At 41.4% G+C, this 13008-nt stretch overlaps 1 protein-coding gene across 2 annotated transcripts in view; it reads left to right on the top strand.

Moving 5' to 3' along the window:
* TAFA4 (TAFA chemokine like family member 4) overlaps positions 1–13008 on the top strand; it is a 215603-nt gene that overhangs the window by 71579 nt on the left and 131016 nt on the right. For both annotated transcript variants that reach the window (XM_010350129.3, XM_010350127.3), the window contains exon 3: positions 4694–4808. In XM_010350129.3, the coding sequence (XP_010348431.1) occupies positions 4694–4808 (115 nt within the window). The remainder of the gene's footprint in view (positions 1–4693; positions 4809–13008) is intronic.

Below are 13008 nucleotides of genomic sequence, written 5' to 3'. Positions count from 1 at the left end.
TGGGGAAACGTTGATCTTTTCATTTTAGCTTTCACTTGCAAAAGAAATCATTTCAGTTTACAAAACAGTACTTTGGTTTATTCAGTAGAGGAAAAGATGAGGAAATAGAAATCTATTGCTGAATAGCTTTCTGGCCCCACCCCTGCCACCCTGCCTGGCACTTCTCTAGGGGAATGGTTGTTGAGCTATTGTTAAGAGAATACTTGTTTTAGGGACTGGGAACTTGTTGCTACTCACCCAGCAACTTGTTATGTAGAATTATCCATTTAAGAAGAAGATGGATTAGGGATCATTGCCCAGGATTTGGAATGTCTGCTCTTGAGACTTTTGATTTCAGTGGTTTGTTGTTGGACTCCAACCAGGAAAACAGAAAGCATTCTGCCGGCTTTTTCACTGCTCCGTGAGGTTGGGTAAATTGCATGTCTTGGGAATGCATCATCTCCAACTTCTGTTTTTGTCCAATGGAAAGTGAATTTTGGAGACAGGTTATACATATGATGGGAGATTCAGGGAATCTGAGCAGAAGACATGCAGGAAGCCACCGCATGCCCCGGCTGGAGGTCATGAAGTAGTCCATGGGGAAGCAGTGCTAGAGGAAGGGAACTGGACTGGACGCTGCAACCATAGCGGGCCCTTCTGTCAGGCACTGGAGCCATGGGGGAGAAATGGCCAATCCACAGATCCTGCCAAAGACAGAGAAGGAAGGGAGAGATGTCCTTGCCTGTCCCTTTTCGCATTCTCCGGGCTCCAGCTGTTGCCTTTCCTTGACTGAACCCAGCCAGTCACCAGCTAACCTGTGAGCCTAGAAAATGCAGCCTAGAGGACCCTCCAGCCTTCAGTACAGGGGAAAGGGGAAGAATGGATCTGAAGGCATGACAGGCCCAGGCTGTCACATAATTCATATATTTAAAATAAATTTTTGTTTCGTTTTCATTTTATAATATCACTTTCATTTCTGAAAAACATTCCATCTCATGGCTGTGTCATATTTTGTTTGACCAGTCTCATACTGTTAAACACTTGGATCATTTTCCTTTTCTTTCCCTCCCTCCCTCTGTTCCTCTGTCCCTCCATCCCTGCCTCCCTGCCTTCTTTTTTTGAGGCAGGGTCTCACTCTTTGCTCAGGCTGGAGTGTGATGGTACAGTCATAGCCCATTCCTGCCTTGAATTCCTGGCCTCAAGCAATACTTCCACCTCAGTCTCCCGCTGTGCTGGGATTACAGTCATGAGCCTCCATGCATGGCCAGATCATTTTCAGTAGTATAAACAATAAAAAGGTCCCATACATTGCTCGTTATTTCTTCAGGATTAAATCCTCTAAGTGATCTGCTAGGTTAAAGGATATGAACAGTGTGAACATTTGACACACATGATCAAATTATCAGTTTGTGATTTTGCCAAGTTAAACCTTTTCTCTTTGTATTAGAGATATTTCATTCAGTTATTGCCAACAGTGGGACATTATTTTAAATATTTGAATTGCTTTCCTTTGAGTGTGGATGGAATTGTGGTTATGATGAGATTCACATCTTTGATTAAATTACACCTGTAAGGGAGAGATGAAGGGATTTCACCAGTGTTTTTAAGGTCCCACATACACTGACTTTCAGTTAGTCAAAAGAAAGATTATCCTGGGTGGGACTGACCTAATCAGGTAAGCCCTAAAAAGGGACTGAGCCTTTCCTGGAAAAAGAGATTCAAACCAGGAAGGAACATGTGCAGGGGGCATGTGGCAAAGATGTGGCAAAGCCTGGAGAACAGTTCCTGGCCGATAGCAAGAAAACAGGGACCTCAGTCAGAGAGTCCCTAGAAAATGGCTTGTGCCGACAACCCGAGAGTACTTGGAAGCGATCCTTACCCAGTTGAGCCTCAAGATGAGGACACTCCCAGCTGACACCTTGATTTTAGCCTGTGAGTTTCTGAGCAGAGGCCCCAGCCAGAACATGCCAAACTCCTGACTTACAGAAACTATGAGATAATATATTGGTGTTTCAAACTTCTCCCATCCAAGCACTAACTAGACCTGACCCTTCTTAGCTTCTGAGATCAGATGAGATTGGGTGGATTGAGGGTCGGATGGGTATAGATTGTTGCTTTAAACTTCTAAGTTTGGTAATTTGCATCAGACATTCCTAGCATTCCAAAGTTACACAGAAACATGGAGCCTCTCTGCTTTTAAGGACCTTTAGTTTCTTAAAGCATGCCTTCCGTCTCCCCTACCTCCATGTACACACGTGAAGGGGACAGAAATTCTAGAAGCAGCTTGAAAGGTGGCAAAGAAAATAATATGTGGACCTTCCATGAGTTCGAGTTGCTATTATCAGTCATATAATTTAAGGGAAGCCCAGAGGCTCAAATTCCCATATTTGATGATTTTTAAAAATGCAACACCCTTTCTCACATATAATGTTTTAAAATTCCAGTTGTTACCCCAGTGTCAGCTATTGATCTAGTTGTTACAAAGGCTTATTTCTCTTACCCAAGGATCAGAAGTTCACATGGCCACATGTGAATGAGTCAGACTGGCTGGGCCTAAGGTAGTGGCTTGAGGGAGGGACTGTGGAGACCCCTCTAGGGGCAGGTGCGACCACCCCAGCCTGTTACTCCCATGTGGAAATGTGAGCCCAGGGATGCCAGGAATAATTTTTCAAGAGAATTTGGATTCTGATGTGCAAACTGGACATTTTATGTGTTGGCAACCAATTCAATTTATTTAAAAAAAAAAAGCACAGATCAAAACACATTTACAATCTGGATCAGGTACCCTGATTTCCAATTTGTCATCATTAGCGGCCCCAAAAGGGAAAATTTCAAGGCATCACATAAATGAAGGATTAATTTTATATCGCTGCATCGCAAATTACCCAACATAGCAGTTTAAAACCATTTTGAAACAGTTTAAAAGGGCAAAAAGAAGCCAATGCTTTGTGTTACTTTTAACATCAAATTCTTCAAAGATGATTGGCTTGGCTGCTTAAAAGGAGACTGAATCTCAAATCAGTAAGCAATACACCCTTTATGAAGGTCTATTTGACTGAATTGTGAGAAGTCTCGGGAGGGAAGGCTGGTAGCAGAACCTGTGTGTGCCTGGGAGTGTGGTGTGGGCATGGGGTTCCTCTGAGGCTTTGATGTGTTTTCCCTGGAGCAGGGAACCAGGACTTTGGTAGGAGCACTGCTACGTTGCTGGCAGCTAGAGATGCTTCTTTAGAGGACTTTCTTAGGAGCCTTGCCTATAATATGACTCAAGCAAGAGGTCAAACTCAAGTGCCCAAGGCCAAGAATCCAAACCCATGTTTTTATTGTGGGCCCATAACTGTGTATACATTTGCATACATTAAAAGGTGGTTTCTTTGACCCATTGTGGTAATAATGGATGCCATGAGGCATGTGTGAGGCAGAACCTAGTCTCACTAGAATTTCAGGTGCCAAATGCGGTGCCTTTTGCTTGAAACATTAATTTTAAAAAAAGCAAACCCCAAAAGTTCATCAAGTTCTATTTACTTAATTCCCTTATGATGTTAGAAAAGAAGGGCAGAAAATTAGGCAGTTGGGAAGAATGATTTTGTATTTGCTCTTTTATTTTAGAATAGACCAGGCGTCCCCAAACTACGGCCCGCCCCCTGAGGCCATTTATCCGGCCCCTGCCGCACTTCAGGAAGGGGCACCTCTTTCATTGGTGGTCAGTGAGAGGAGCACAGTATGTGGCGGCCCTCCAACGGTCTGAGGGACAGTGAACTGGCCCCCTGTGTAAAAAGTTTGGGGACGTCTGGAATAGACCATGCAACTATAATGTGAGCTGAATTGTCTGAGCAACTGTTTTGATACTGTCCATCATAGGAAGTTAAATTTATTTTATATTCACCTCGATTTGCCCATACGCCTCTCCAAATCTTGAGAATGGTTTAGTCAACTGTGAATCTAGTCTTCCAGACCAGAAATCCTTTGTATACAGTCAGAGAAACCAGGAGAAAGTTCCTGGACTACACATGTAAAATCTCTGTGGATTCTTTCAGATCTAGAAACCACATTTTTTTTTTTTTTTTTTTTTTTTTTGACGGAGTTTCGCTCTTGTTACCCAGGCTGGAGTGCAATGGCGCGATCTCGGCTCACCGCAACCTCCGCCTCCTGGGTTCAGGCAATTCTCCTGCCTCAGCCTCCTGAGTAGCTGGGATTACAGGCACGCGCCACCATGCCCAGCTAATTTTTTGTATTTTTAGTAGAGCTGGGGTTTCACCATATTGACCAGGATGGTCTCGATCTCTTGACCTCGTGATCCACCCGCCTCGGCCTCCCAAAGTGCTGGGATTACAGGCATGAGCCACCGCGCCCGGCTCACATATATTTTATTTGCATCTAGCTCTAAGTGTGTTGCCTTTACATCTCATGGTATAAAATAGAATAAAATCCCCATGCTCTATTAGGGCAACTCAAGCACAACTTGGGGATTGATAAATGAGCTTCTCACTGATTCATAGTGCTAACTTGGAAAACTCTTCATTATCAAAGGTGTTTATTGAAAATTTAGTGAATGCTCAGTGCAAATAAGGTTTGATTAGTCTTCTGTTTTCTTGGAATAAAGGAAGTCCAGCTCCAGGGATCTGCCCCTGCTCTCTCCCACCTTCCTAGGATGGTGCTTGCCAGGGAGCCTGGCCTTTCTCAGCCCTCACTGACTCCAGCCCTGCTTTTCCTCCAGATGGGAGTCTGTGCTAAGTCAGTGTTGCTGTCGCACTGGCTCTTCCTAGCCTACGCGTTAATGGTGTGCTGTAAGCTGATGTCCGCCTCAAGCCAGCACCTCCGGGGACATACAGGTAAGTCCTTTAAGCTCATTATGCACTGCCAAGGTCAATTAATAAAACCCCTTCAAATGTCAGAGTCCACATTTTGGACATAGGTAACTGATGAGAGCTTCTGATGGTGTGTAAATAACTAGAGGAAGCATGAAGCATGGTGGTGTAACACAGTTTAATGGTTTAGTGCTTAAAGAGTTTTTAAAAAATGTTTTTCTGGCTTTTAAAAACTTTTGTTTTCTTGGATGCACTTTTATTTTTATAGCACTTTTTCTCAAGGAATCCCAGAAAACCAGCAGCAATTTGTGTGGTTGGCCTGTGTGTGTGTGTGTGTGTGTGTGTGTATGTCAGTCCATCTGTCTGTCGACCATCCATCCACACACTCCTATAGCTTCCTCAGAAGTAGGACACCTTTATGATAAACTTCAATTAACACTTACAGGGCCTTAGTGAAGGGAACAGTCATATAATTTAAGACCTTTTTTAGATATGTGGAGAAAATAGGCTATGTGATCTTTTAAAAAAGAAGACTGAAAGAAAAAGCTGTGGTAACTTTCATAAGGGACTTAAAATGGGGGTTGCTAAAATATTTAGAGGCAGTTGTTCTGATAACTTCTAGTGAAACTCTTATCTGTGCATTGCTGATTTTTAAAGGTGAGATCAAAATCATCAGCTGCAGATCGGTTTGTTTTTTTGTGTTTCTGTCCTTTCTTTTCTGCGTCAACATTTAAAGTGACACAGTGAAAACTCCCCAGTGAGTTGTGTTTTCCTGAATAATTCATATTTGTCAATGGACTTCTTGTCAATTAATTTACTCTCTCGGCTGTGGTAATCTGAGGCACGGCAGTGCCGGGAATGTTTTGACTTCTTTGAGGAAGAGTGATGCCTGAACCCTAAATCACGTATGGGTCAGAATTATAAATTCTTTCTCCAAAGGTCTTTGCATGGGAAGTTCATGAAATATTCTTACCATTAATATATAACATGTCATACTTTCCACTTTGTTATTCTGATATTTTAAGGTTAGTCATAATTTTAGGCTCAAGATAATTTTCAAAATTTAATACAACTCAGTTTTCCCTCCTCCAGTGACAGTTCCAAGAAGATGAGAGAAATAATGATTGAAATTTTAGCAAATCAGCATAAAATCAATACTGTCTGGCTGCTGTGAAGTACCCACAGCTAGTTGGTTATTGCGCTGTGTCTCTTTTTATGACTTTGTTCATGAGGGTAGTGTTTGAGGTCCTCAATCTTATCTGTTTAATATAGATAAGATTACTCCACTGTTTTCCTGAGTGGAGTTTAAGAGGCAGACTAGTTGACAGGCAAAGCATTTCAGTGAGATTACCACCTACTCCCATTCATGCTGTAAATTTTCTCTAATACTCTTGCAATGTCCATGTGGCATTTTAATCCAAATTTAGTGCTCAGCTGATGGAGAACTCAGGATCACTGGAAATAACTGGGGCAGTGCACTGAGATCCTGAGAAACTCTGGTTAGATTTTCACTCTACTACGGGTGTATTACAGTGGGAGCAAGTTGCAGAGAGTTCACTGCAGAAAGCTGTGTGTGAGTGTCCAGAAAGGCTCCTGACATGATCCCATGGGCTTTGTGGTTCTGGCCAATTAAAGAAATGGTGGCACTAGGAACCCTTCGTTAGAAGTTTGATGCTTTTTATGGCTTGGATTAGAAGAGTGGCTTGTTGATTGTTATGTGTAAATAAGGAGATATTTTACAACCGTATCTCTACCTACCTGCCTAAGAGACATAGAAGAAGGTGGGAGTCTCCCCCCAGTTTTGGGAGATGGAGTGTTATGGTAGGTGTGTATCAAAGATTTAATTTTAGTTTAAGCATTAAAAAAGAAAACCTAAATGAAAACCCACCTAATTTTCACAGGATGGGTGATGAGACTCTTTCTTGAAGACAAATGGCACCAAAACATTTCCAGAGTCCAGAGATGATATTTTTAAGCAACTATAAGACACGAAAGACCGCTTTTGTTCTTTTTAGTCTACTTGCCATAATAATTGAGCAGCAGATCACATATACATATAGGACTTGTGTAGCTTCAAGCTGTAGAAAAGGTGAAGGGCCAATTGGCAGATCCTTTTCCTTTAAAAGGAAGCCAGGGCTGACTCTATTATTTCTTCAGTTAGCAAGCTGTCCTTTTGTTCTTTTTTTTTTTTTGGCTGTAAGCAGAGCATCATTTCCCCACAAGAGGGCAGCAAACATGGCAAAGTGGAAAGATGCCTTCTGGAAGGAAGTTTCAGAAACTTGACTCCAGGGGAATTAATCATTGAGGGATCTTCCTGGAAGTTTAATCCGGTGTAGACACAAGTGGTTGTGACACAGAGCATCTTACAATTTTAAGATTTATTACTGGGAATATCTGGGCACTTCAAAAATACGGATTTGGTCCTTTAAAGCTGGAATCGTAGCTAGTTTTCTGACCGAGCCGAGAGAGTTGGAAACTTGGGTGCTATTAATTTATACATTCACTTCAATAGTTCCATTTCCCCAGAGAACTTTGAATATAACCTGGACTGCACTGTTTCAATTCCCCAAATGTTGTGGTGCTTGGTGACTATTTAATAGAGTCTGTTGGCATAAAGTCCCTGGAAAAACTGGGGCATGCCTGGAAATGAGGCAACAAAGGAAATCAAATGTTGGGGGTGAGGGTGGGGTCCAAAGTCAAACATAATTCTGGTTCTGATACATCTTGGCTGTGTGGCCTCATCCAGGCCACTTAACCTCTTTGAACTTGTTTCATCATCTGTAAAAATTATATGATATACATGCCTACTTTAATTGGAGTTATTGGGATAACTAAGGAAAAGTAGGTGAAGAGATTAGCACATAGTGAACATTCCATAAATGGCAGCAGTTTTCACATTTGGAGGCACCTAGAATGAGTCTGGAAAGGTTCACATTCCAGGAACGGCTGAAGACTGTGAGCATGAGTAAGTAGATGTGGTCAGAGACTTCAGGGTTTGAAGCTTTCTCAGGTATAAGAGAAAAAGACTTGTTTTTCATTGTTCTAGAAAGCTGACTATAGTGAAGAAAGTCACTTTAGGAGGACTGAGGTTTCAGCTCAATCTTAAGAAGGAGGGAAAGGCTTCAACAAGCTGGAGAACAGAGTGACCTAGAAAGGGTGTTGAGAGCTCTTTTATTTGCTGGCCTTGAGCTAAATCTGCTATAGAGAGGATGTCTCACTGATTGGGAAGTAGTTAGATGTCAAGAATGGTGAAGGGTCTGAGCTTTTACCCTCCTCGCAAGCTGATAGGTTAGCTGGTCGTAGTTTCACAGATGCTGGGCAGAAAGCATGAGATACTTAGGTCAGAGACAAAATATTTTATTTTATTTTGGTACTTATGTTTTGAAATGGAGTCTCACTTTGTTGCCCGGGCTGGAGTGCAGTGGTGCAATCTTGGCTCACTGCAACCTCTGCCTCCCAGGTTCAAGTGATTCTCCTGCCTCAGCCTCCTGAGTAGCTGGGATTATAGGCATCTGCCACAACGCCAAGTTAATTTTTGTATTTTTAGAAGAGATAGGGTTTCACCATGTTGTCCAGGCTGGTCTCGAACTTCTGACCTCAAGTGATCCGCCCACCTCGGCCTCCCAAAGTGATTGCAGGTGTGTGGCACCACACCCGGCCCGAGACAAAAGATTTTATTACTCATGGCACAGGAAGCAGCAGGTTTGCTTCAGTCCTTCTTTCATTCTTGGGCAAGTTATGAAACCTCTTTGGGACTCAGCCTTTTTCTGTGCAAAATGAGAATAATAAAAATAATAAAAAATAATCCTCAGAGTTACAGTAAGGAATCAATTAATGTCTGGGAAATGCTGAGAACTCCATCTGCCTAGTGAGTGCTCAAATGCTAGCCATCTTTAGACCTGCCACCTTCTTTTGAATGTTTTTAAAAATTTTGTAGAGGTTCTGTACTGTTCAAATTTATGGAAATTTAGGTTTTCTGTTGTTTTTTTTTTTCTGTTTTAAATGCAAAACGTGTGTTGTGATTGTGTATTTTGGTGGCTTATGTTATTTTTAACTTAGGGTACATTCTTTGAAGAGCAGTTGTTGCATCCAAGTTTGGGCTCATGTCTTCTTCCTCTCTAATGGCTGAAATTTAACAGGAACCCTGCAAATACTCTTGGCTGCATGGACTGTATTATCTCTAATTTTCTCCAAGAAACCTGGTACTTTCAAAAATACTAATTGAGTGGGGCATATAACATCTACTACAAGAGTCTCTCTGAGGTTTAAATCTGTGAAAATGATAAAATTGTATGTGCAAGCTGCTACTTGTACTTTGCCGGCAGAAATGAATTGTACCTACACAGATGAGTTTGAAAAATAATTTTCTTGCATTGCCTAAGTTCTGACACTAGGGGGTAGGCAAGGCTTATCATAGAGCCACACATGTAATTTTGCATGTTCTACAGCTGCTCTGAAAAAAGTGAAAGGAAACAGGAAAATAATTTTACTAACACATTTTATTTAACCAAATGTATTCAAAATATTATCATTTTTAACATGTGGCCCTAGCCACATTTCAAGTGCCCAGTAGCCACTAGCGCCTACTGTGTCATGAACTAATAATGAGTTAGGTCTTAATGTTGCTTTTTTAAAGATTAGAATTATGAGTCATTTTAATTTTCATGGGTCAGTCATAGAGCACAGTATTTAACTCTCTTTGTTTTACTTATTTTATGTCTTATTTAGTTACTTAGGTTTTTTTTTTTTTTTTTTTTAAACCAATGACTACTAAATTTAGAAAAAGTACCAGGTAAGTGGAGTTTGAAACCTCAAGTCATAAAGAATGGGGAAGACAGTTCTGTTTCCTGATGAATTGCTTATGTTCTTATTCTCTGCAAGAGCATATATTTAGGGAGAGGGAAGGGGCAAAAATAATTTGACAGTGTGTGTATGTGTATGTGCATGTGTGTATGTGTGTGTTTATGCATGTGATACCAACCATTAAGTCTTAAAATTACCCACTAGCAAACTTATTTTGATCAATAATGAGCACTTACCCGCTGGGGTGAAACTTGATGATACTGTTTTAATATGGTTTCTCCTATACTTTTCTCTGTCTTCCTTCCTCCTGTCCTACTTCCAGTGAATGGTTATTTCAGTAAATCTATGGATGTGTTGCTATGTAGGCAACTCCACAATGACATACTCTATTTTATGAGCAAGAAAAAGATAAGACTGTGGAATGGTTTAAAGGGCCTGTGTTTTGGTAGCAATGGAAAAAGGCATCCATAAAATAATGGTTACTTTATTCTCTCCCTGGGGATTTTTGCACTAAAAAAACCACAGGGGTCCCACTGCAGCTGTATTCCATCTGAACCTTACAAAGTAGAGTGCAGGCACCTGTATTATTTAACAGCGGTACTAGTGATTATTCAGACCTGGAGCCAAAGATGAGAACCACTGATTCAGAAGAAAAAAAACAACTGGAAGTTGACTCTAGCTCCTATCAAGGTACAGTTTGGTCTGAGTGGTGACGAGTCTCCATTTCAGTCTTGCTATGCCACGGTTAGGCTGAGGAGAGGTGTATTTCACCCCATCAAAATGACCTCCATCTCCACCTCTTGGGAAGACTGAAAACACTCATTTTGTACCAGCTTTACTTTCCGGATGCTAAAAGCTTCCATTGTGAGGGATTCCATTGACCTCCCTTGTACCTCATATTATATTTCTTCAGTGCCATCTTGATGGGCTCATGATAATCTCAGCATTTAATAAGAAGGGAAAGGAACAAATTATATGAGGTGTTAATAGTCAGCTTCTTCTCATATCCTCAGCTGCAAGTTCAAGTCCCAGTGCCACTGGCAAGGTCAGCTTTTTGAAATGTCTGACTAATGAGCGTGCTTTAACTGCTTTTTTTTTTTTTTTTTTTGGTGGGAAGAAAGGGTTGTCTTACTGATGGGAGTAAAGAATTTCAGTTCCTTAAATGAGCTTGCGAGCCATCCTATTTGGTAGAGCAGACTTCTTCGCCCTTCCCTCTTTGAGTCTTTGAGGTGGAACAGGCAACATCTTTGAAGAGTTCTCTGGGCAGTTTGGAAAAAGATTCTCCATACCCTTGAGAAGAAACTTCCCTTTTTCTTCTTTTAAGTCATGGCCTTTAGACTCATTTAAACAAGTCTACAGTTTGGGGTTTAAAAACCCACAGGTCGCCGGGCGCGGTGGCTCAAGCCTGTAATCCCAGCACTTTGGGAGGCCGAGGTGGGTGGATCACGAGGTCAAGAGATCGAGACCATCCTGGTCAACATAGTGAAACCCCGTCTCTACTAAAAATACAAAAAATCAGCTGGGCATGGTGGTGCGTGCCTGTAATCCCAGCTACTCAGGAGGCTGAGGCAGGAGAATTGCCTGAACCCAGGAGGTGGAGGTTGCGGTGAGCCGAGATCGCGCCATTGCACTCCAGCCTGGGTAACAGAGCGAAACTCCGTCTCAAAGAAAAAAAACAAAAAACAAAAAAACAAAAAAAAACCCACAAAACCCCACAGGTCAATACCTCATCTGTATGTCAGTGCTGTAGGAGGAAATTGGAATCATTTGTTCCATATAAGGAAAATAAAATCATTGGTAAAAGAAAACAGCAGGAGTAGAGACGGGGCAGGAAGAAAAATGACGTTTTATGTTTTCCTAGGTGTTGCTTGGATGCTTTAAATATTTTGGTCCATATGGTAGCCTCAGAATAGAACACTAGAAATAATATTATCGAAAGGACATTTAAAAACCCATTACAAAGGATTGTGAGAAGACTGTTTGCAAGAGTTAAAAACAGTTTGACTGCTAAGTCCAAGTATCATCAATGCTTATATTTTAGGGTGTGTCTGAAATCGGATAAGAACTATAACAAGTCCGACAGGATTAGAAGGGCCTGAGGTGGTTGACTGTCTCCAGTTGGTCTCTGTTTTTTTCTTACCTGTCAGGGATCGACTAATGGGATCCTAGAGGCAGAGAGGGAACAATAGAGGAGTTTGTTTCAGGAAAAATACTCTATGGACATGAAATGAAATAAGTGAATAGCAACAGTGTTGTTATCAGTAGGCAATTTTTCAGTAGCTCATTACTGACATTGCACAGGTACTTGGGAAAGGGTTGGAAATAAATACCAGCCATCCAGGGGTGTGGGAGATTTGAGCAATTTGAACTTGGTTTTGTATAAAGGAGTACAAAGTAAAGATGTATGTCTTCTTCCCGAAAATCAAAGAGTTACAGATTTTGGAAAAGTCTTCTTTGCTCTCTGGAAAGTCTTACTTGTTGTTTGGAAAGCATTTGCAAGGGATAGGGGAAGGCTTGTCTTTCAAGGGAGCTTTCAAAGCCTGATTGGATTTGAGCTGGGGAAGTGAACATGTGAACTGTTGCTGTTTTCTGCCCTCCCTCCAAGTTACCTGTGGTCTTTTTACAGGCTTTTCAAGTAAGTGTTGCCCCGTGGAGGACAGTGATTTCTAACTAGGCATAGTCTGTGTTTGAGCGTTTCTGGCTAACCATATCCAGTAGGAAATGGTGCCCACGTTGAACAGGAGAGATCAGCCATTAATACGTATTACTTTTCTAGTGAGTGTGCCTTCAGGATACCATCTAGAAACTGGAAACATCCACAGAATGGCTAGATCAGCATTTTTCTGGCCCAGGGTGTGTGTGTGTGTGTGTGTGTGTGTGTGTGTGTGTGTGTGTATGTATGTATGTATGTGTGTGTCTGTTGTGTCTGTGTCTCTTTCTGTTTGTCTTTTCCTGGAAAACAGATATGACATTGCCTGATCTCTCCAGGTGGGAGCAAGGTTGTTAGCCTTTTTCTTCTACCTTATGTTGTACTGATCTGGAATTTGTTTTCTAATGAGCCTGATTTATGCCTCATAGGCGTGTGACACATCAGAACCTGGATTGTCACTGAGACCTGAATTTGAACCCTAATAATTTTAGAATTTGTAATGAAATGTGTAATGAAAGATCAGCCTTCAAATGATAGGGCTGATATTTACCCATGTTGTCTATGAAAAGAGATTTGCTAAGCAAATAAATGGTGTAAACATATTTACCTGGGAGCTGTTCAAGTTATCTTAAAAAATTGTCAAGTGCTTTGGGAAGCATTTATTTAACATGAAGTCAAAATGCTTGTGCCTTTTCTCTGCAAAGTCCTACCTATGTGACCCTGGGCAAAGTTATTACATCTCTCTGAGCCTCAGTTTCTTTTTCCTGGAAG

Source organism: Saimiri boliviensis, chromosome 8 (genome assembly GCF_048565385.1).
Source record: "Saimiri boliviensis isolate mSaiBol1 chromosome 8, mSaiBol1.pri, whole genome shotgun sequence".
NCBI classification, from domain to species: Eukaryota; Metazoa; Chordata; class Mammalia; order Primates; family Cebidae; genus Saimiri; species Saimiri boliviensis.
The sequence above is the reverse complement of the archived record's forward strand: the minus strand, read 5'-3'. Positions and strand labels throughout refer to the sequence as shown.